This window comes from Eurypyga helias, unplaced genomic scaffold (genome assembly GCF_000690775.1).
Source record: "Eurypyga helias isolate BGI_N326 unplaced genomic scaffold, ASM69077v1 scaffold11248, whole genome shotgun sequence".
Taxonomy (NCBI): domain Eukaryota; kingdom Metazoa; phylum Chordata; class Aves; order Eurypygiformes; family Eurypygidae; genus Eurypyga; species Eurypyga helias.
Genome location: NW_010266295.1, coordinates 50,495 through 71,919, shown reverse-complemented (window position 1 = coordinate 71,919; position 21,425 = coordinate 50,495). Strand labels below are relative to the sequence as shown.

The following is a 21,425-nucleotide window of genomic DNA, read 5'->3' as shown; positions in this document are numbered from 1 at the left end:
CCCTACACAGCAAATAAAGAAATGTTATGTTCCACTCCCTATACAAACTGTTTTATTTTTCAGCGTGAAAGATCTACCCCTCTGTCAGCATAGAAAATCCAGTTAAATTCTGTGGTGGCAGCGGGAGTGTGAGATACCATGCAGAGTGTTTGCCCTATTTCCTCAGATTACACAGTTAGCATTTTGCTGGGAAGACAGAGATTTGTGAAATTAGTATTTTAAGTGCATTTTTCATCTATGAATCTTGCTTACTCATTTCAAATTTCACTCAGGGTATCTCGGAGAAGGAATTCCAGGAAGCATGTAAAATGCTGCAGGGGATGCCCAGGGATTTTACAGCGGTAGCATAGTAATCCATCATTTGGGTTGAGGAGTGAATTACAATTACTCTACAGGAACAGCATTTTTGGAGGAAAAACACTGCAAAAAATATTTCAAGAGGAAGTTCACCCTTTGTCTTCTCTCACGGGAAGCAGACCCAAAAAGTCATGAAGCAGGCTCTCATAAATTCCAAACTAACATGGCAGTGTGATATGGAAATACATCCTGGCACCTTCCCAGCTGTTAGGCTCCACGAAGGCTGTAAACTGTCAGAAAGACAGCTTCGCTGGCTCCCCAGTGTAGAAAAATCAATGAATATTGCAAGAGCAGTTTATTGAATGAATGTCAAGACTTCCTGGTTTTCCTTGAGTCAGAACGTTTTATGGTATAATAGAAAGATGTGATCAATGGCACTTCAAGAGATCATAGCTATTAAAGTAGCTAAAATGAAGGGAGAGACCATGCATAGCTAAAAACAGCAGAAGATCCTCACTTCAGTTTTGGGCATAACAAATCTCAGCCACATTACATAACTGAACAATGAAACATTGACAACATTGGAAAAAATTATTTTTCAGCAAACTTATATCCTAAAAACGACAGCTAGGCCCAGCAAGATGCTCCTGAAAACCGAACCTCATCATCATCATCAGTGGATGATGAAGTAGGCTGAACTGTTTGAAACACAGCCAGTCTGACACAACAATACAGCATTTCTTGAGGGGCCATGTAAGCCACCGAATATAAATACTCAATTTAAAAATAACTTCTAGATAATAGAAGTTATTATCCTGAGGGAGATGTGTCTAAGTCTGCGAACAGAAAGAACCAACTAAATCTCAGTGTCGGCAGCCCAGGCCAGGAAGGATTCAAGACTGCACAGCATGGTAACATTGTCCCGCGTGTCCTTGCTTTTTACCTCAGCTGGGAATAAACAAATCACCAGCCTAACAGGAGGAGGCAGAACACTTGACTGGGCCTTTGAGGATCAAAGGTACCTCCCCACCTTTATCTAACCTCTGCCTTCATCACTGAATCACAAAACAGAAGCACAGAGTAATTTAGGTTAGAAGAGATCTCAGGAGGTCGTCTGTTCCCACACCGCACCCACAGCAGGGCCAACTTTCATGCTGGATCAGGCTGTTCAGGGCCTTGTCCAGTCAAGTTTTGAATGCCCTCCAGCGCATCCAAGGACACTTGAAAACACACGGCAATGCCAGCAACTGAACTTCGCTGGCCTCTGTTCCTTGTTGGGAGTGATGTAATGAACACAGTTAATTACTACTGATTTGTTGTTGTTGTGTTTTCTTGGGGGATGGAGAGTTGGTATTTATCTATTTATTTATTTCCAATTATGGCATGAAAAATAAATGCATCTCATTAGTTCAATCCCATTCCTGTTAAAAAAAATTACCTCAGATTGCTTTTTTTCTCTGGTTTATGTCACATTACTGTGGGTGGTCAGTAGTGCTAACTTTAAAATATCTTATTCCATCATGTGGGTATACTCTTAAGGATGAACTTTGGTACGTATGCATACCAGAAACCCTAATCCCACATTAATATTTCTAGCCTTGATAACAATTAGAAGTCTGATAAACCGATAAAAAAAATATTATTTTCAATTACTGGGGTACCATGGTAAAGAATATACCATGATAAAGAGGAAACATTACTTACCTATTCATTTCTTCTAGGCAGTCTGTTGCAAAGTAGAAGCTCTTTATTTTGGGGTGGCATGCTTTGAATGCACTATAAGATAAGCACAAAGAATAAAAATATACCATTTCTGTCAAACAGTTTGTGTACAAATATGCAGACTGACCTGCTCTGTGATTCTTCGGAATGCGGCAGGTTTCATGGGCATTTTGAAACTTCAGTCTGAATGTTGCTTGATAAACTTACAGATGGATTCCTACTTGCCTGAGTACATCCGCATTTGTGAACCTAACTGGTACTTTGTAAACATGTCAAAAGCCCTTGAATGACTTGGAAATGTGAATCCTTCCAATAATCGTTGATATTATACATCTAAAAACTTCTTGGGTAAATTTGAAAATCTTATTGAGTCTATTTAAGTACCTATTAGTTGTATCCCAGGGATCTCTAAAGTAAGAAGAGTTTGATCCCTCCATGTCGTCTTGCATATTTATGACTGTGGTTTGTGTCCTACGCAAACAAATATAGAGGGCTGCCAACTTATGTGTTCTAACTGCCTCGTATCTTTATTATAACTTTGAATCTAAAGATATACATGAATTTATCAAAAATTTTATTTTATGTTAATAAATGAGAAGGAATATGAAGATGAATAACCATGTGGTAATTGCATTCAGCTGAAGATGACATTAAAAATACAGCACTCTCAATTCTCTTTACTTAGTCATAAGACTGTAAGATCTCTAGAATAAGATGAAATAAAGTTTTCTGAATTTAATATAATTCTTTTTAATCCCTAATTATAATTTTCATTCAATCTGAACTTGAGAGATGCATAAGGAAGCTACTAGGGAATAGAAGTGGCAGTAGATAGATGTTTGGAAGTAGATAATAATAAAGAGATTCCTTAAATAGTCTCAACTCTAAGTCATTTCTAATTCCAGGAATTGCTTTTTCAAGTTACTCTAAAACCAAATATATCCCACGTACTTTTCATCTTACTCTACTAATATTTTCTGTATCTTTTTCTTGGTCACCATGAGTCATTATTAGCTAATGTTTCTTCATCTGCCACCTAGCAAATAACAGAGCTGCCAATATTTAGACTTAACCCTTGCATTTATTGTTACATTACAGTTCATGGACAGTTCAGTGTATCTCATTAATTTTTTTATTGCACACGCTGTTGTCACATATTCAAGAAATCATAGTTATGGGTTGGTTCGTTTTTTTTTTTTTTAACCTTTGAAGACTTCAAATTTATGCAAAATGTATTTATACAGTGAAGTTCTTTGAAAAGTGTGTGCAAATTAGAAAACACTGGAATAGTTCCAAAAGCACAGCACAACATGTTTAGCTTAGTTTTAAAAGTCTGTGCCGTTTTACTCTTGTAACTAATACAATATTAGTACTAATAGTAAACTATAGTCTCGGTTACACTGACCTGAGGGACTAAGCAGTAGCAGGACAAAAGGTAGCTGTAAGAGTGACATTGCTCTGTGCATCTCTAATAGTCTTTCTCCTTCCTCAAATGTCAGTTCTTTCACCAGCACTTGGCCAGTGCAATTCAATTCTGTATGACTGATCTCCTGAGGCAAGCTCTGATTCTCACCTTAGACTGGCTTTGCACAGACACCACACGCTGCACTGTAGTCTAGTCAGACTATACGCAGGAGATAATAATCAAGCTCAAAACCTTACAGCATGAATTATTATACTTCACATAAAAATGCTTTTTATTAATGCTTTTATATGGTATAACCCCTAAGCTCTCCCTCCATTGCGCAGTAATTTGAAAACTATTAAGAACAATAATCATATTTTTTACAACTTTTCTTCATGTGCATATAATTAAAAGGAGTATTGCTGTCAAGGAAACCACAAACTCATAGCATTATAGACTATTATTTTGATTAGTTGGCAAATGTTAAAAAACCCCACACTAACATTCATAACATTTACATTAAAATTCTGACATTTATATGGTAATTACCAGATGTAAGAATTAGATTAGGAATCATTATACATGGCATTATGAAAAACCTGTAATGCAACGTTTCTACTATTAATAGCTTAAATGTAAATGAGTGCTTTCTGTGATTTCTTGCAGTTTTCAGAGACAAAAATGAAAGCTGGGGAAGCTTCACTTGGGCACACTGATGTTGTTATATATTATTATTGATAAAATACTACAAATGCATACAGGAACAGACTTTGCTAACCAAGTTCTACAGAAGAGCAAGATAACAGCAGAATTGTATTTATGTGCAGTTTCCTTTTACTTGAGCATATTAAGGGTAAGTTTACCTTTGCACAGAGGGTAATCATAAAACATCCAAATTGCATAAAAGAGACTTGAGAGGTATTCCAGTATTGTTTTGGCATCTGGACATTGATAATTTCAATTTCTCCTCTCCCTAGCTACTCGTATTTTGCAAATGAGGATAGTGAGTCCATGAGAAATCCCGAGTGGGGAGGAGCCTTTTCTGATGCCCACTAGATGGCATGAGCTTGTTAGTGATACCTGCTGCAGGTCAAGATTCTAATGCAAGAGATTTTGATCATTATATGAATATAGTTTGGGGTATACTCTGATCAAATTTAGGATTTCTTTTATCTGATTAGTATAATATGATTTTACTGTCAAATATTCTTATCATTCTTAGTCTCCTTAATGTGGAACTTTTTCCTCCCCTCACGTCAGCTGATTACCAGCAACTCCAACTGCTCTGGCAAAACAGGTGGTATCTGTCTGTGAGTAAGAAATGTGAAATAGTTTTGTGTACGACGCTGTGCACACACATATATTAGAGTGGTACATTACCTGTTGTTAATTACACAGTAATTAGCAAATACCATACCTCCTCAGAGGAGCTCCTTACAAAAGTTCATTTTTAATTCTTAAAAGAGAAAGTAATAACTAAACAAATACTCCTGCATGCTTACACTATTTGATACACTGTTTTCATGGATCTACTTTTTGCTGCCATGTCAGCGCTCTGTTTTCCGTTGGTCTGAACTCTGTGCAACATCTCCACCTTCTAGCGTTCATTTTCCCAACCCTCTTCCAGTTCTGAGATTTAAATATTGGCTCAAGTTGGAGAGGATTATGTGGTGGATCTAAAGATACTAATCCTCCTGATTAATCCTGTTAGAATATCACATGATGGAGTTTCTGCTTGTAAATAGGATTATTCCCCTAGACAGAAAATTCACAAACACAACAGCATTAATATGCCCGTGATGGGGTTTCAGAGTCAACCTTTTAAAAGATGGAATATGTCAGAATTGGTGTGATAAACAACTGAAATTTGGCTCCACTATGCTCTTGTAATGCGATATAATCTCTGGTTATGTATTTGAATATCATATTCTCACAGGAACCCTGTGTCAATGAAGGTACAGAGTGGACTTGCTAGGGAGGTGGATCAGGCTTATGGATAACGGATAAGGCTACTTTCTGTAGGACTCCTGTCTCAGTTATTATGGAATTTGCCAATGTGTCACAAAATGCAGGAGTTCTCGCTCATGCAAAGGAGTTCTCGCTTGCTAAGTCACAGCAGACAGACTTAATAATTGGTTACTACCTGAATGTACCCTAATACCTTTTTGTGGATATACTGATAATTTACTGAAATGGAGAGCACTTACAGCTGCAATAATGTATTGGACTGTTACATATTTACAACCTCTGAAGCAAAAAGGGCTTTACTGTTATGAAATGGAGATCCCAATTCTGTAGCAACTTTTGAGTTAAACGTTTGCAGTTCTGTTTCTGGGCTACAAAATGTGACAATAAATCCATCTTCACTTCCAGGAAGTGTCACAAAGGTTATTAGTAAAGCAGTGTTTAGATACACTAAGAACTGCAGAAAAGTCTCCAGGGGAATAATTCTAGATCGAGGGACAAATATGAATAATGCAGAAGAACGATACCTATATTTTTACTGTTGGCTTCTTTTGGAGGGCCCCAAAGTGGATGCAATAACCTAGACGTGGTGCAGTGAGTACCAAGTAAAAGAGAGCAATGACTTCCTTCATCTGTTGGCCGTGCTCCAGTTAACTCAGCCCAGGAAGCTGTTAGCCTTCTTTCATGTGGGGGCCTGCTGGTAGCTTGAGTTTGGTTTGCTGTCTACCAACACTGACAGTTCATTTCAGAAAATGTAATAAAAATTGCTGAAACAGTAACATCCTTTAAGATACAACTTAATGTCTACCTAGACTATATCAACGACATTTATATGGAATTCTGACTGAACATTTTCAATGTGAAGTGCCAACAGTATGGCATATGCTTTCATAAATTTAAGGCCTAAATTTGCATCAATTATGCTGTGAAAATTTTCACTAGGTGGAGATTTTTAAAAGTTCAGGCAAAGCACTAGTTAACAATGATTAATTATATATGTACTTCCATTAATCTTCAGTCTTGTGGATGAGCTTCATCATGGGGCATTATAATTATCAGTATCTTTGAAAACAACATGATATTCATGTCATGCCACATGACACAAACTTAAATAACTGAGATTTCTAACACAATATGATCGTTTTTAATCTTGAAGGTCCAAATGTTGCCTAAAAGCAGTGGAAAGTTTTTCAGTGTCGACACAAGACACACCCTTTTGCAGGGACAAGGTCATTCCACATCCAAATATAGCCTGGAGAGCTAAACCCGTCTGAGATAATGTCATGATTCGTATAATAATCAGGGTACCTTCATTAAAGGCATTAGTGAGGCAAATCATCAAACCATACAGAATAAGGCATTCTATTACTATATATTCTCATGAAAGCTTTCTTAAGGCTATTTCATTGAATGCATATCATGGGCATCAGTAACTGTCATTCTGTAAGACAGCATTCTGCATCTGACAGAACAGTGGGAAAGACAAATCTATTAGTTTTTTTACTAAGACTTCAAATTCTTTTGTTCAAAAGGGTTTGAACATTTCACGTCAATGGCTCTGAAAATAACAGAAATATGAGGGGAAATCTAAGCCGAGTCCCAAAATGTGCTTAATTTTGATTTTGAGAGAGCTGAAAGAAAACTGACACCGTGATTTTAGCTGACTTCTTTATGCACTAAAATACTAAGTGTACTTTTAACACCATTTTAAATTAAAAAAAGAGAAAGAGAGAGAGAAAGAACCAGGTGTCTTTTCCCTGTCCTTATTAACTGTCAAGGTAACTGCTTTACTGCTTCTGCAAGTATGTTTAAATGGACTCAATCATATGGAAGTGAGTAAGAATACAACCAGATTTATATTTTCAGATTCCAAGCTTGCAATGAATTCTAGGTTACATTCCAGCCCCTACTAAAACCCCCACTATTAAATGAAAAAGATATCCTAAAGTGGAACGAAGTGAGAACTGAACCTGTAAAATCTGACTTTCACAAGCTCTCTGAAGAGGAGACAAGAAAATCCTAACTGAACTGTTTCTCCCTAGTTTAACAGAGAGAATAATGAAGTGTGAGTTAGAACTTTTCCAGAATATGCTGGGTCAAGAAGGGGTCACCATCACCTTAATTTTATTTGTAAAAGGAATGCAGAAGAATCAACCCAGAGGAAGTGGTCCCAAGGCTCACCAGAACCATTAGCTTTCCGGTGGAATCAGATAACGGCAGTCATGCTCAGTCCCACCCTCGGTAAGGCAACCCAGAAGAGAGGTGAGTGCTCTAGAGGTGCGTGTATGGAGGCTGTGCATTATTGCTGGCTGTAACACAAGCAGGGCTCTCCATTCACTGGATATATATCCTGAAATCAGTCAGCAGCACGCTGGGTTTCCTTCCTCTGCAGTTTTCAGAGGAGCAGGTAACAGTGGCAAGTGTAAGGGGTAGTTTTTGTGATGGGGGAAATATATAAATGATAGTGCATGAAGGAAGAAATGAAAGGGAAATTCAGCTCAGTGAACAAAGGGAATACCATTAATGACTTCATTATACTTTTACCTCTGGACCTACCTCTTCTTGAAAGGACTCAAAGCCTGAAGGCACTCAGTTTTTAATAGAGTGCAAAGTTTTAGTTAATCGGACTTTTTCTGTGCATATACCCTGCAGAAATTGTTCTCAAGAAATAGGTTCTAATGCTTCAAGCAAAGCTCTGGAAGCTATTTCTAGCTGGGCACAACGACCTTCTGTTTGATCTTGGTTAATTCACTGAAATTTGTTAAGTGTTTTATATTCTAACAAAAGGGTATTATTTTTCCCTGTATTTTTGTTCAATATCATTATTAATATCTACTCATTCCTCAGAAGAATTTATCGTGTTCAGTTCATGTTTAACTTCTATACTGATACCCTCAGCTGAAAGAAATAATAGAATTATAAATGCACCGTCTTCTGATTCTCAGACAGACAGTAATAACACCTCCAGACAAGCCCAAGCAATTGGAGAGGTTTGATTTTCTGATGAGTAGTCTCTATTGTAATTCATATCCTCAGTAGTTTTATTGTACAGGTGTTCATAGTGGTAGGACTGGTATTCCTCAGACCAAAACTGCATGTAGTCATTGGAAAAGCACACCCAAAATTCAAGATGCTTAGTTATACCTAGGAAAGCTTTAGTAAGAGAAAAGCTTTTTATCCTTCATGCTATGCTACGTAGCTCCTCATGGCAGCAAGATTTAAAAATCCAGATGCAGCAGACGGGAGCAACATGCAAATAATTTGGGCGGTACTGGCAAAGTGCTAGTCTCAAAGCATTAGAACTCTGTTAAACCTGCTGTTTGACAGCTATGAATTCCAGTCCCAACACTGCCTGCAAACAGTTTCCAACGAGTGTCTGCTACTACATATGCCTTAAGGGTGCCAAAGCTTAGCATATGCTTTTTAGCGGGAGCATAAAGCAGTAGTAGCAATATGCATACAAGCAAAAACGCAGTGTTCATTTTGCATATGGAACCTAAATATTTTAGCAGTTGAGAATAACACAATATTGGGTAAATGAGTGTCCTCCATAAGGGAGAAAATGGAGATTATCTTCACCATCCCTCGCTATGTTATTTTTAATGGTATTTCCCATGGTAAGTGTTTCTGGCACACTTGATTATTATCAAGATGACCATACTGAAGCTAAGAAACTTCTATCTCTTAGCTAACATATTCATTAATTTTTGCTTTACTTACTTAACTAAAATTGTAACTGGGCTACCTGGAAAGCTGAATAAGGAGTTACCTAATTCTCTGTAAGACAGTTTATGGAATTTACATTGTTGTGCTTTTATAATAAAGAGAAACACTAAAGCTTGATTGGATCTATTATGTATTATTTATAGATTTCAAGGTTTTCTGTGTAACTTCCTTCCCTGGGCTTTGCAAATTTTCAGTACTATATGTAGTGCACTTCCAAGAGCGATCCCTTAATTTGTAAACATAATTGACACATTACTTACTGTTTTCTTCTGCATTCAATTGCTCTATCTATTCTGAACTCAGGCAAACTAATGAATCCTTCTGCTTTTTCATCCTACCAAAAGAGAAGAGAAAGCGATGGTGAAGAACAATATAGAGTTAAAGAAGAGAGAAGTGAGCAGAAGCCATTTGGGTTTTACACCAAGAACAACTACCCAATCAACTGAAATACTGAACCCTAATGTATTTACTTAGGAAACCCCCCGTATTTACTTCATCATACAATGTTGATAACTTTTATGAACTAAGCTGAGAGTTTCTTAAAGGAGCTGCAGTCATCCAAACACCCCTGTGCTGAAGATTACAGAAAACCTTTCAGCACCTAAAACAGCATTCAGGACATCCACAATTTCTTCATCGTATTTTAAAACTGTTTCGTGGATGCCTTTTTTTAAAGACAATTGGTCAGACCATTTGCCCTGCTAAAAATAATAATTGAGGAGGTTCCTACATTGAGCTCACCAGTAATTAAATGGAACAGTAATACCTAGAAAGTATCTCTTGTCATATTTGCTTCTTTTGAAGTAATTTACCAGGAAAAGCAAGGAGACATATTAGCACCAGTCAGACTTTTGAAAAGTATTAGCAAGTATACTATGAATTATGGCTTGGCTGTAAACAACAGACTGAAAATCAGTTGGACACATAATGACCACCACCTTGCATGTAACAATATCAACTGGACAAAACGTACAACTAAAACCTGAAGGCCTTTATCATCCACAGCCTGAAACAGTACTGGTTTGGGCTGACGAGAAAATACTAAAACTGAGGATAATTATGCTAGTAAAACTGTCCTCTTGAGGAAAATGGAAAACATGCACTAAAATGTCAGTAATCGAAGCAGGTTGCATGCAGACAGTTTAGATCAGGCACTGAGGCTCAATGCACACAAACAGAAGAATAGCAGTCTAACGATTTTTGGGTTCTGCCCTCCATTACTTTTTCCTACCTATATGCAGATTGCACAAGCGTAGGCCCAGCGCTTGTCAAGACCACTTTGCCAAGAATAGTGTTTTACACATGAGAATCTGCAAACTCCAGACTAGTTCAGCAGAAAGCAAGAGGAACGCCTATATGAGAATAACTTTCAGATAGAGACCTACAAATTCAGGTTTTCACATCTGCTTCACATAATGCTTAACAGACATGAATCATTGTACCCTGTATCTCCCAACACTACTGGAAGCAAGGAGAGCTGAGTGTGAGCACTGTGTTTGTCCAAATAAATTCTATGGAAAAGTATGAACTACTGATGTAATCATTTCTTTAAGAATGCCATGAACATCTGTTATATTATTAAGCTTGAACATGGACTTTGGAGATTTTAAAAAATAATAGCAGCTGAAATATTTCCAGCTAGAGAGACCCAGACCTGGCAATTAAAGTGGCATATTTATATGCCCTATCACTAGGGAAAATAGACTTTATTCAAAAGAATGATAAAGCTGAAGGCTTAATTTTGGTTTTCTTCAAACACAGAGTATACTTACATTCTGGTTTGTGTACCAGTACAGGGATGAATCCTTTAGAATAAACCAGTACTTCTTCCATTTCTGTGTGAAATAACCTTTGGCATCCTTTTTCTTCCATAGCCAGCCTTCACAATCTCCGTGCCCCAAGTCTTTGCAGGAAATCCGTCTTCTGCTCCCACTGGTTAGAGAGCTCCCTGGGAACATGACAGTAGCATGAGGCATCTCACTGAATGAGAGAGTGAAAGAACTTTTTTTCTCAATATAAACACACTACAGATGTTTAGTGATGATTCAATTCAAAGTCCTTCAAGCCAAATCCTTTTCAGTTTCAGGGAGAGGAGATTAAATGAAAAATTGCCAAATTTGACAATGCTCTGCAATTTTGGTTTCAACATGAATACAAATGAACAGGGCCTATTTTATGTAATGGCTTATTTAATCTGTAGAGGATTCATTCTTTTTAAGGCTGCATTTTTATCAGATTAAGGTGGGAATCATCATTCCTAAGTAAAACTGCATTCATTTAGCCCACAGTCTGAAACTCAGAGTATGACAATCCCTGTACAGATGTAAACACTACATCTTCCCTATATATATTCTGTTACTATGTTGAGTGATAGAAGGCCTGTCAAATTCTGGGAATTTTTAAACTCATTTTTTATAGTCAATAAAAAAGAAAGATCATCCACTTCCATAAAACCACACATGCTTATGTTTTTTCTACTCTGAATTTAACGGAACAACAGTATTTTAACCTCACTGCATCTTCCTTAAAGACTCAGCACCAGGAAGTTTTTCTTTTGTAGTTATTTCAATACATCCTGAATGAAAAGTTTAAAATTCTAGTGTGCCTTGTAAATATGAATAACAGGAGTTTTTTTTTTTTCTTAATTATGGTATCTTTTTTCCTGAAAAACTCTGTAGGAAGTCTCAAAATATTAAACATTTTTCTATGAAAAATCAAGTTTGTATTGCTACAAGAATAACATTTGTCCTAGAGTTGTGAAAGAGTGAAGAAATTCAGATAACATCAAAACACCATCCTTTGTTCTGCAGCATTCCACAAGTTCTTAACATTTTGCTCATTTTAGAATAACACACTGTGCTGTGTCCTGGTCAGGCTTAGAAGTATTAAAAGTAGAGTACAATGAAAGGAAAAATTTCATAATAGGGAGACTAAACCAACAAATGGAATAAAAAGAGCTACTGGCCATAATGTTTCACATGAATTCAGTACGCTGTAACTATTTGTTTTATGTTAATTGTTTTAACAGTCTCAAATGGGCCATGAAGAAAGAAAGAGCAGAAGGAAATGGCAAAATACACAGATACTACCTTTCTTCTACTTAAGACAAAGGAAATTTTACCACCAAGCCTGGCAATATTATTCCTTATAACACATTTATTTGGTGTTTTAATTTGGTATTTTACTTAGTTGTTTACTATCAAATTTAGAATTATTTGAATTAAGTTGAACTTTGGCATTTGATACAGATAATTTCTTATCAGGGAAGGAGTCTCATTTTCTAGTTTCAAAATGTTAACTCAAATAAGTTACCTTTTGACCATTTTCTGCTTTTTACCCTGAGAGAAGCGTAATGGAATGACTGTAGGGAGAAAAAAAAAAAAAATTATGAAAAACCATTACGGGTAGTAGTAGTAACTCCCATCTCCATGTTATCATAGAGTTAGTTGTCACAGGGTCAGTCATCATAGGATCTCAATTTTGTCATGTTTCTCTTACTACTATTATAAACATCATAAAGAAAACAATACAGTGTACATCTAGAAATTAAAATCCCTTTTTTCAGTTATTAATTACAATTGCAATCAAATCATTAAGGATTCTTTGCATGAATTGCTATGCAGCAGTTTGAAAACTAAGGATATAAACTCATATGAAAGATCTAATAAAATGCATGACATGAAGTTTGTTGTAAGTATACATGAGACAGTTACACAAATATTCAAACAGAAGTATCTACCACAAACATCATATAGTACATGTGTAAAGTCAGGTGTTCAATGACATAATCACATTCTTTAATTGTTTCCAACCATAGAAACAATTAAGTTTTTTAGTTTGGTAGGTTGACAGAATAACTGAGGAGAAAAAAATGAATTTTTCTTTTGTGGCTGCATCATAAAATTATGCAGATTCTTAAAACCACCTAAAAACATCTCATTATTTAAACCTTTTAAAAACAGGGATACTACTCAAAAGATGGTAAGGATTTCCCTCAAACATGTAAATGCTAGGGTAAAAATCACAAGTCAACATGACGAGGGAGCTGCCTGACTGGTAACTGATGCTGCCATTACCAGCAGAAGCACCAGCAGACGTTCGCAGCCTGGTAAACCAGCACATCCAGGCAAAGGGCAGCAGCCAAAGGGCCATTTTTTTAATAGTCCTGATTTTTCCTTTGTGACAGACAACACACAGCTCAGCAGAGGGCCTAGAAGGGCACCTCAGTCAGTGATGGGGCTATCTCCATCCTACCTTAACTGGTGGTATGACTACAGCTAATTACTTACTCCCAGAGAGCATCTAACTGCTCACCCGACCCTATGGCAGCTCCCCACCATGCAGTCAAAAAACAAACACATGCTACAGAGGTCCTTATTAACAGTCGTGGTGCAACGTATTAAATAAGTGTTTAGATGTCACAATATTAAAATTTACAAATAACTGAGGTTTATAATGAAAATTAAAAAAAATAGTTCAATTCATATTGAGGATAACGAAGGATTACAGCTTAAGCACTACAGAAAGGCAACAGCTGAAGACAGGACTCCAACTACTGGAGAGGCAAAGTTTAATTTGAAATAAAAGGGGAGGAGGGGCAAGTTGTTTTGCACATCCACAGACCTATTTGTAACCCTTCTGCAACTTAGTTTACAGCTTTGAACAGAATGGACATTTTCTAGTGACCTGCAGAAATCAGCAATTCCTGACTCCTGAAGATAGCTGGCTCAGAGAACACCAGCTTTCTGTGTTCTGTTAATCTCAGGCTGTTCTCCCAGCCAGTTATGGTACATGAATGCTTCACAGAAATGTGGTAATTCCGACAGGTGACCAGCTCTGTAAGTGTGCATGCATTGTATCACCATAAGACAGTATATATTCTCCATTTAACTGGATGGCTGCAAATTTGTCTCTTTGTTTTGAGCACTAGAGAAGACAGATTCATGCCTGCTCCTCTGCTATAGGAAATGTAGTAAAAAATCAGTCAGAAAACAAACAAAAACAGTAAGTCTGGGAGAGAGTATTAAAGATGCACAGCAACACTGGGTTTTTTGTTGATGTATTGCAAACCACAGCCACAGTATTGGTCAGTCATATTGTGCCAACTCTGAGTTCTGTAGTGACCGACTGAAACAATCTGTTCAATGTTCCATTTTCTGTATAAAAATGCATTAAGGCAAATATCTGTTTCTGAAAAAGGTATTTTTCAGACCAAATTTATCCATAGTTTAGGCTAAAAAAAAAAAGTGATGGAATAAACCTATAATTAAATTACAGTTTTCATATGTGATTAAATCTAAAGAACTGCAAGAAAAATGGAACAACTGGAGGACACACACATTAGGATACTGACCAGAAACTGGTATGTCATCATTCAGTATAAAAGTTTTAAAAATAATGAAAATACAAGCACAACAAATCAAGGAGAGCTGAAAACATTAGCTCTTCTCAAAGCATAAGTTACCTAGGCTAACCATGTTTTGTTTATGCACACATACAATGTATTCAAAGCAAGAAAACTAGAGAAAGTGAAAGGTTTGCGATACCTTGGGAATCAGTACTTAATTAGCACTGCTAACTTACAAAATTCAAGCATCATATTTTGAGAGATAAAGGCAGTACTACATAATTAACTTTGTGGTAAACGCTAAGAAAACAGTCAGAACTTGCAACTTGAAAATGACTCAGAGTTGCTACGGGAAACAGAGAGATGATGTGAGAACATACTGTGGTTGTCAGCATATAAGTTCTCATCTCAAAACCACAACACAAAGTAGAATGTTAAACAGAATGCACACCCTCCCACCCCAACCCAAAAAGAAGCACACCATGGAAGAAAAAAAGCGAGAGAATTGAATCTGTGCTACGTGAAGCTGAACTGATGAGAGCTGAACACAGTCACAGTGTGCTAATAGGAGCGCTGTCACACAATCACCAAACAAAACGTTATGCTGTGTTTGAAAAACGGCCTGGTTCAGTTACCTGCCAGGGTGAAGGGAACCAGCTATTAATGCACAACCGGTTGCATGTACCTCTGCTATTTTGAGCCTTTGGTGTTTTTAAGGAAACCCGGTAACAAGTTCCAAATGCAGTCATCGGTGCACTCAGTAGCCAAGTACACAAATCACAGGGCATCTAGTGCTGATTTATATGATTTATCAGATTACGTGTATTAGACTGTTTGCACTACTGGGATCCCAGGGAACGGCCAAGGTCCCAGCGTTTTCCAGTGGAGGTAGCAGGCAAGGTAGGTATTGGCACACAGGGACAGCATCTCAATAAACACAACTGCAGGTTTTCACAAACTGCAGAAAATGTCTATGATTCTCCTCCCCAAACTAGTACATACCTTAGAGCACATCCTAAGGTTCCTACTAACCTTAACTGACAGTACTGTGCACACACTGGGCTGCTGGGGGTGCAGTAGTTACTTCTGTGGCTATAGAGATTACTCCTAACTCTGTTTTCAGATGTTTTATAATATAAACAAATTCCAAGGTTTATGATATCTTCAGTATCTTTTAACAATATGGCAATGAATTGAACTGTTGGGATATTTTTTTTTTTTAAGTAAATTTATAAATCATTACCTTCCTCATGGATGTGCTTCCTTGACGATCAATGGCAGAACTAGCATATCTAGGACAGAGAGGAAGAAAAGTATCAAATAACTGCAGAAAATAAATAATCTGAATAAGAAGTGCATATACGCACACACTCTATGCATTTCCAAATGTATACTTACAGGTTTAATCACGGTTCAAAGTTATTTAAAATGCAGGACTTAAAAAAGGAGGTCATTTATTATTAAGAAACACAAAACCATTCTTAATATACACATAAATCATCTGAGAATATCTGGTTCTTATTCAGTCACTGGCCTAAAATTACTCAACCCTGGTCAGCTAAGGTTCAAAGCAACCAGCACAATTCCTCCCTCCTAGGGACTAAAGCCTTAGGACATATAAATCATCGATTCTTTGTTGCAGGGCTAACTTCTATCTGTGCATTTCATTCACCATCAGCTTGTAAACACAGATGTAGTTGATTCCTGGTTTCCAGACTGAAATGGGAAAGAATAAATATTTTTAAACAGGAAAAAGATAGAAATAAAAATTTAAAAATTAGCAATTTTGTTTTAGGAGTAATTCACATTTTAAAATGTAACAGCTTAAAGATATGTATTTGCACTGATATTCTGACCTTTAGGAAAGACTCATCCATGTTCCATATTTTGAAAAGTTCGTTCCTTCCCATGTCATTACAGAATCAAATCAAGGATAACCCAAATTGCTTAGTATGGGTCTTGCTGTGAGTTACCTTTTGGATATCTTAACTTTAGCAATATGCAAGCATGTGTATGAACACTCAAACATTAGTAAGTATGTAAATGTCAGGTCAAATTTGACATAACTGTGAGAAGTGTGACTGGCAGGTAGAGGGAGGTGATTCTCCCCCTCTGTTTCACTCTTGTGAGACCCCAACTGCATCCAGCTCTGGGACCCCCAATATCAGAAGGATATTGACTGGTTGGAGCAAGGCCAGAGGAGGCCACAAAGATGCTCCGAGGGCTGGAGCCCCTCTGCTATGGGGACAGGCTGAGAGAGTTGGGCTTGTTCAGCCTGGAGAAGAGAAGGCTCCGGGGAGACCTTATAGCACCTTCCAGTACCTGAAGGGGCTACAAGGAAGCTGGGGGGGACTTTTTATAAGGGCCTGTAGTGACAGGACAAGGGGTAATGGGTTTAAATTGAAACAGGGCAGATTTAGATTAGTATGGGTAAAAAAATTCTTCCCAGAGAGGGTGGTGAGGCACTGGAACAGGTTGCCCAGAGAAGCTGTGGATGCCCCATCCCTGGAAGTGTTCAAGGCCAGGCTGGATGAGGCTTGGAGCAACCTGGTCTAGTGGAAGGTGTCCCTGCCCATGGCAGGGGGGTTGGAACTGGATGGGCTTTAAGGTCCCTCCCAGTCCAAACCATGCTGTGATTCTACAGTATGTTTGCCAGGTACAGAGAAAGTCTAATATTGTACTTTGTTCTGTTCTTTCCCCATCAACTCCTCTTTCATATTCCTGCAGCACCTAAAACCAGGAAATTGATAAAACCTATAGATATTCAACAGTTAACTAAAAAACTTTTATCATCAGGAAAAACTAATTTTTTTTCAGTACTGATATTCTAACAGCATCTTCTTGGCTGGCAAACAAGGAATGAAACTGTTACATTTGCTATTGGCAGGAAAGGTGGTGATCACTTTCTGTGGGCCCAGACACAATCCTGATGTAAATAATAGAAAGTTAACAACAGATTGAACACCAAGTAAACTGTCCTAAACTAACTTTAACATAGGCTCCAACTGCTGTTACAGTTTATTCATTATGCTTTTTAAAGTTCTAAATGACAATTACAGAGGATGTGTGATTAGTGTCATGACATAATGGTACTGCAAAATATTTTAGGTTAGAAAGGGAAAAGCCTGGGAGTCCCTGTTCAGTAGGCTTGTTTGTGAAAATTTCACTGATTAAGGGGACATTTTCTGCACGCATTGCTCATGTAAATACCATGCACGCAATGATTTGTCTCTACATAGTAGCAGTTGTATTCCTAAATCCTTTTGAAACACTACAACAGTGAAAGCTGTTAGGTTGGTACAGACATAGCAGTGGTCCTCCAAAATTTATAACAGCATATAGTTCTGATTGCTCAGCGTTAAAGAGGACAGAGAGAACCCAAAAAAGAACTTATCTAACTGTCTGTCACGGCAACTGAGGGCAATGCTGTGGAGTTTATGAACTCAGGAGTGTTTTGAAGAGAGTAAATAGGGAACAGCTATTCAATGTTGTCTTCAGTAAAGGAGCTATATAAGTTACGTAAAATTAACCATTAGCTTCTTTTGGTTTGCACCTTCATTAATTTACACAAATTAAAATTTTTGGTATTCACAGCATCCTGCAGTGAAGAGTTTTGCTCTGCCATGGTGTTGTGGTTTAACTCCGGCTAGCAGAATACCACGAAGCCACTCTCACAAATCCCCCTCCGCTCCTCCAGTGGAGGGGAAAAATCAGAGGAAAAAGAAATAAGGAAGCTCGTAAAATTGAGATAAGAGTTCTTATCTATTTACTAATTAAATCTAAATTAATATACACAAATACTACTACTAATAAATAATGAATATAATAGGAAATAAAACCTATGATACAATATGATACAATTACAATACTGTTGCCTACCACCCAAACATTTACACAGACATCAGAATACAAAAATACTGTCTATGGTACAACTGAGCTTTCTCCTGAAGTTCTCTAAAGGCTGGAGAGCAAAGCAAGGGAGCATCACCAGAAGCCTTTCCTTATACAATTACTAACAGTGTTGGCCATCGAGGGAAATGGGACATTGAATCGGGGTCAACTTTGTCTGATCTAGTACGGAAGTTCTTAGACACACAACTTCCCTTCATGTTTTCAAAACTGAGAAAAAGGAGAAGTGGGAAAACCAAAAATGTGAATGTTTTTGCATATGTTGCATAAATAGAAAAGGAGTGCAAGAATAGGAAAGGAATTGAGGGGAAAAATTACAAAGGAATAAAAAGATTGTGGACATTTTTAACATATTCCCAAATTCTGTTGGTCATAATAATAATATCTATCTTCAGAAAGGCAGAAAGTGGCATTTTGTCCTTTGATGATTTCCGGTGTTATGAGAAATCAAATCTACCAGTCGATGCTATTACTGCATTGTCAGTTAAAAGTATTTATCAGTCCTGAGTCTGCGGAAATTTCCAGACTGCAGTGAAGCATGGGATGCACAACATGAAAATTAAGACCATAAAAGTTAATATGCCAGACTCGGAAGTTCTGAGCTGTCTGAAGATTACAAAGATTGAAAGAAACAAATGAAAACCAAGAAAGTTCAACTCACAACATTTGGTTGTGAGATGCCCAAATGGCTGCAAGGCAGATTTTGTCATTAATGCTGCATTTCTGTCTGCCCATGAGAATGCCATAAATGCACTTCAATCCTGCTGGGCATTCCCCCCCGTATTTCTGGTCTGGTTCTTTACTCAGTGCTTTGACCCATCTGGAAAGTGTCAGTTTCATTGCTTCCCTCCTCTCTCCCAGCCAACAGAGAGGATGAATAATACAACTGTCTTTGTATCTGAAATGCCCTTAGTCGAGTTTTATTTGCTTCCCTGCAAACACAGTAATGCATCTCATTACCGTAATCACAGGCTCTTATCAGCAAAAACGCTGTGAAGTTATAGCAGCAGTCTGCAGTCAGGCTTTCGAAAGCTGTTCAGAAGTTGGCATCTTACGAGAGGGCAGGAGTAGGCCTTCTAATGTACAATGAGCTTTGGTTTTATTTGGGAACAGTGTTCAACAGTTGGCAGGATTTTTTTTTTAAAAGATTTTATGTCTATCAAATAATCCTCCCCTAATCCAATTATTCCTCAAATGTTCAGATCTACAGATCACAGAAGAAATGCTGACATCTTCGCTTTAGACAAGTAAATCCTCTGTGTGAAAGTTACAGAACCAATTCATGTAGACATAGAGGAACCCTAGTATGTTGGCTATTCTGGCTCAATTAATCTGTATCACCTCTGGTTGAGTTATTCCTCGCCTTTCCTTTAAGGAAAACAGTTGTTACAGAAGTCAAAGGAAAAAGAATGAAGAAGGGTGGGGAATGGCATATGCAGGGATATGGCTATAATGAGCTGGATCAATATTTCTCAAATCAATTAAACTAGTTGATCTTCTACTAAATGCTTCTTTTCTTGTTCATGCATAATCCTGATTTGAAGCAAACTGCAGAAATTAGAAGAAGGAGGACCAGTCACTTACAAGTAACTGACACCAATTTAAAAAATAACGAAAAATCAAAACCAAGAACAAACCAATTATTTTGGGGCATTTGCAGAATCATTCATCGCATAATATGACATAAAAAGGGCAAAATAATAAGCAAATAACCTTCAAAACGTAAATGAAATTTCATAATAAAATGAATTCTAAAATATTTATGCTCTCATACAATTTTCTCCAAATGGATTTCTGAAGTCTTCCTATTTGACAAAAACCTAGAGGGCTTTAGCATTGTTTATTCTGAGTTCTGATACTCTCTGCCTAGCTGTGTGTCATGTATTGAAATTTCTATGGATAAAAAGGTTGCCTCCCTTCCTTATCCATTTTACAGAACTTTGTCTAAATTATATATTGTAAGCAAAAGGAAACAAATATAAAAAGGGAAGAGGAATTAGGTGAATACAGGTACTAAGAAGCAAGCAGAGATCAAGGTTAAATACAATGCCTCTGGTCACAGTACTGGATGTGCACTGGCTCAGTTGGATCAGAATGATGATGCTGAACACAGAGCACAAGTAGAAAGGTTAACAAGAATGCGCTAAAAAAAGATGGAAATGACTTTGACCTAGGTGGAAGCAAAACACTGAGAATCTGAAGGACTCGAGCAGGTGTGGCAACTTCCAACTCGCATCTTACAGGGCATGCAAATGAAGTGCAAGTCTGGCGATAAGTTTTGTAATCAGGATTTCAAATGAGGAACATCATTATATGATTAGAAAATAATGATAATGAATCTCTAGAAAACAAATCAGAATGAAAAAACCTAGATGTAGGAGGGATAGCAGAAGTACTGTGTTCTAGTATAGTACTGTGTTCAACGTAATCTATTCAAACCCAGCTGTAAGAATCAGAACGTAAAGATATACCTGGTAAAGGATTTCTAATGAATTGTCACCTAACAAATACCAAGTATGTGAAATCAACAGTGCAGCTGCACACAACTCTGCACTTCTGCTATCAGAGCAGTTATACGCATTTAAGAACGTCACCAGAATTGTGAGTATCCTGCACTTTCTGTTCACACATACAAAATTTCCTCTTTTAGTGAAGCGAAGTGACTTGTTACTTCTTTGCTAAACAAGTATCACTAACCAAGTGCAACTGTGGATACCAGTCCATGTTGACACTCGTTCCTTTTTTCCTTTTGAGGAACATGTTTTCATTTTCTGCCATAGAAAGATAACAACCCATCTTTAATTGTCCCATAAACTCTACTAAGGAGTAGTGTTTTAGCTTGTAAAATGTATAGAATATCTACAGTAACCCAGGACTGATTTAAACCAGCTGCATAAAAATCAAGCATCCCTTGGTCACATAAGCAATGCTCAGAACAAAGATCAATTAAAATGGATCTTACACATTATCAGTGCTTTTAAACATAACATCCCAATTCACTTTCTATTACCTTCAGTGTCATTAACTCCATCACTAAATGAAAGTTAGAAATGC

At 37.3% G+C, this 21,425-nt stretch overlaps 1 protein-coding gene across 1 annotated transcript in view; it reads right to left on the bottom strand.

The window, feature by feature from the left end:
- Positions 1-21,425, bottom strand: part of LOC104513602 (connector enhancer of kinase suppressor of ras 2-like) — a gene marked incomplete at its 5' end in the record, with an annotated part of 82,315 nt that overhangs the window by 13,022 nt on the left and 47,868 nt on the right. The window contains 4 exons of the mRNA XM_010157018.1: positions 2,002-2,073; positions 9,376-9,449; positions 10,888-11,047; positions 12,415-12,476. Coding sequence (XP_010155320.1) covers positions 2,002-2,073; positions 9,376-9,449; positions 10,888-11,047; positions 12,415-12,476 — 368 coding nt within the window. The remainder of the gene's footprint in view (positions 1-2,001; positions 2,074-9,375; positions 9,450-10,887; positions 11,048-12,414; positions 12,477-21,425) is intronic.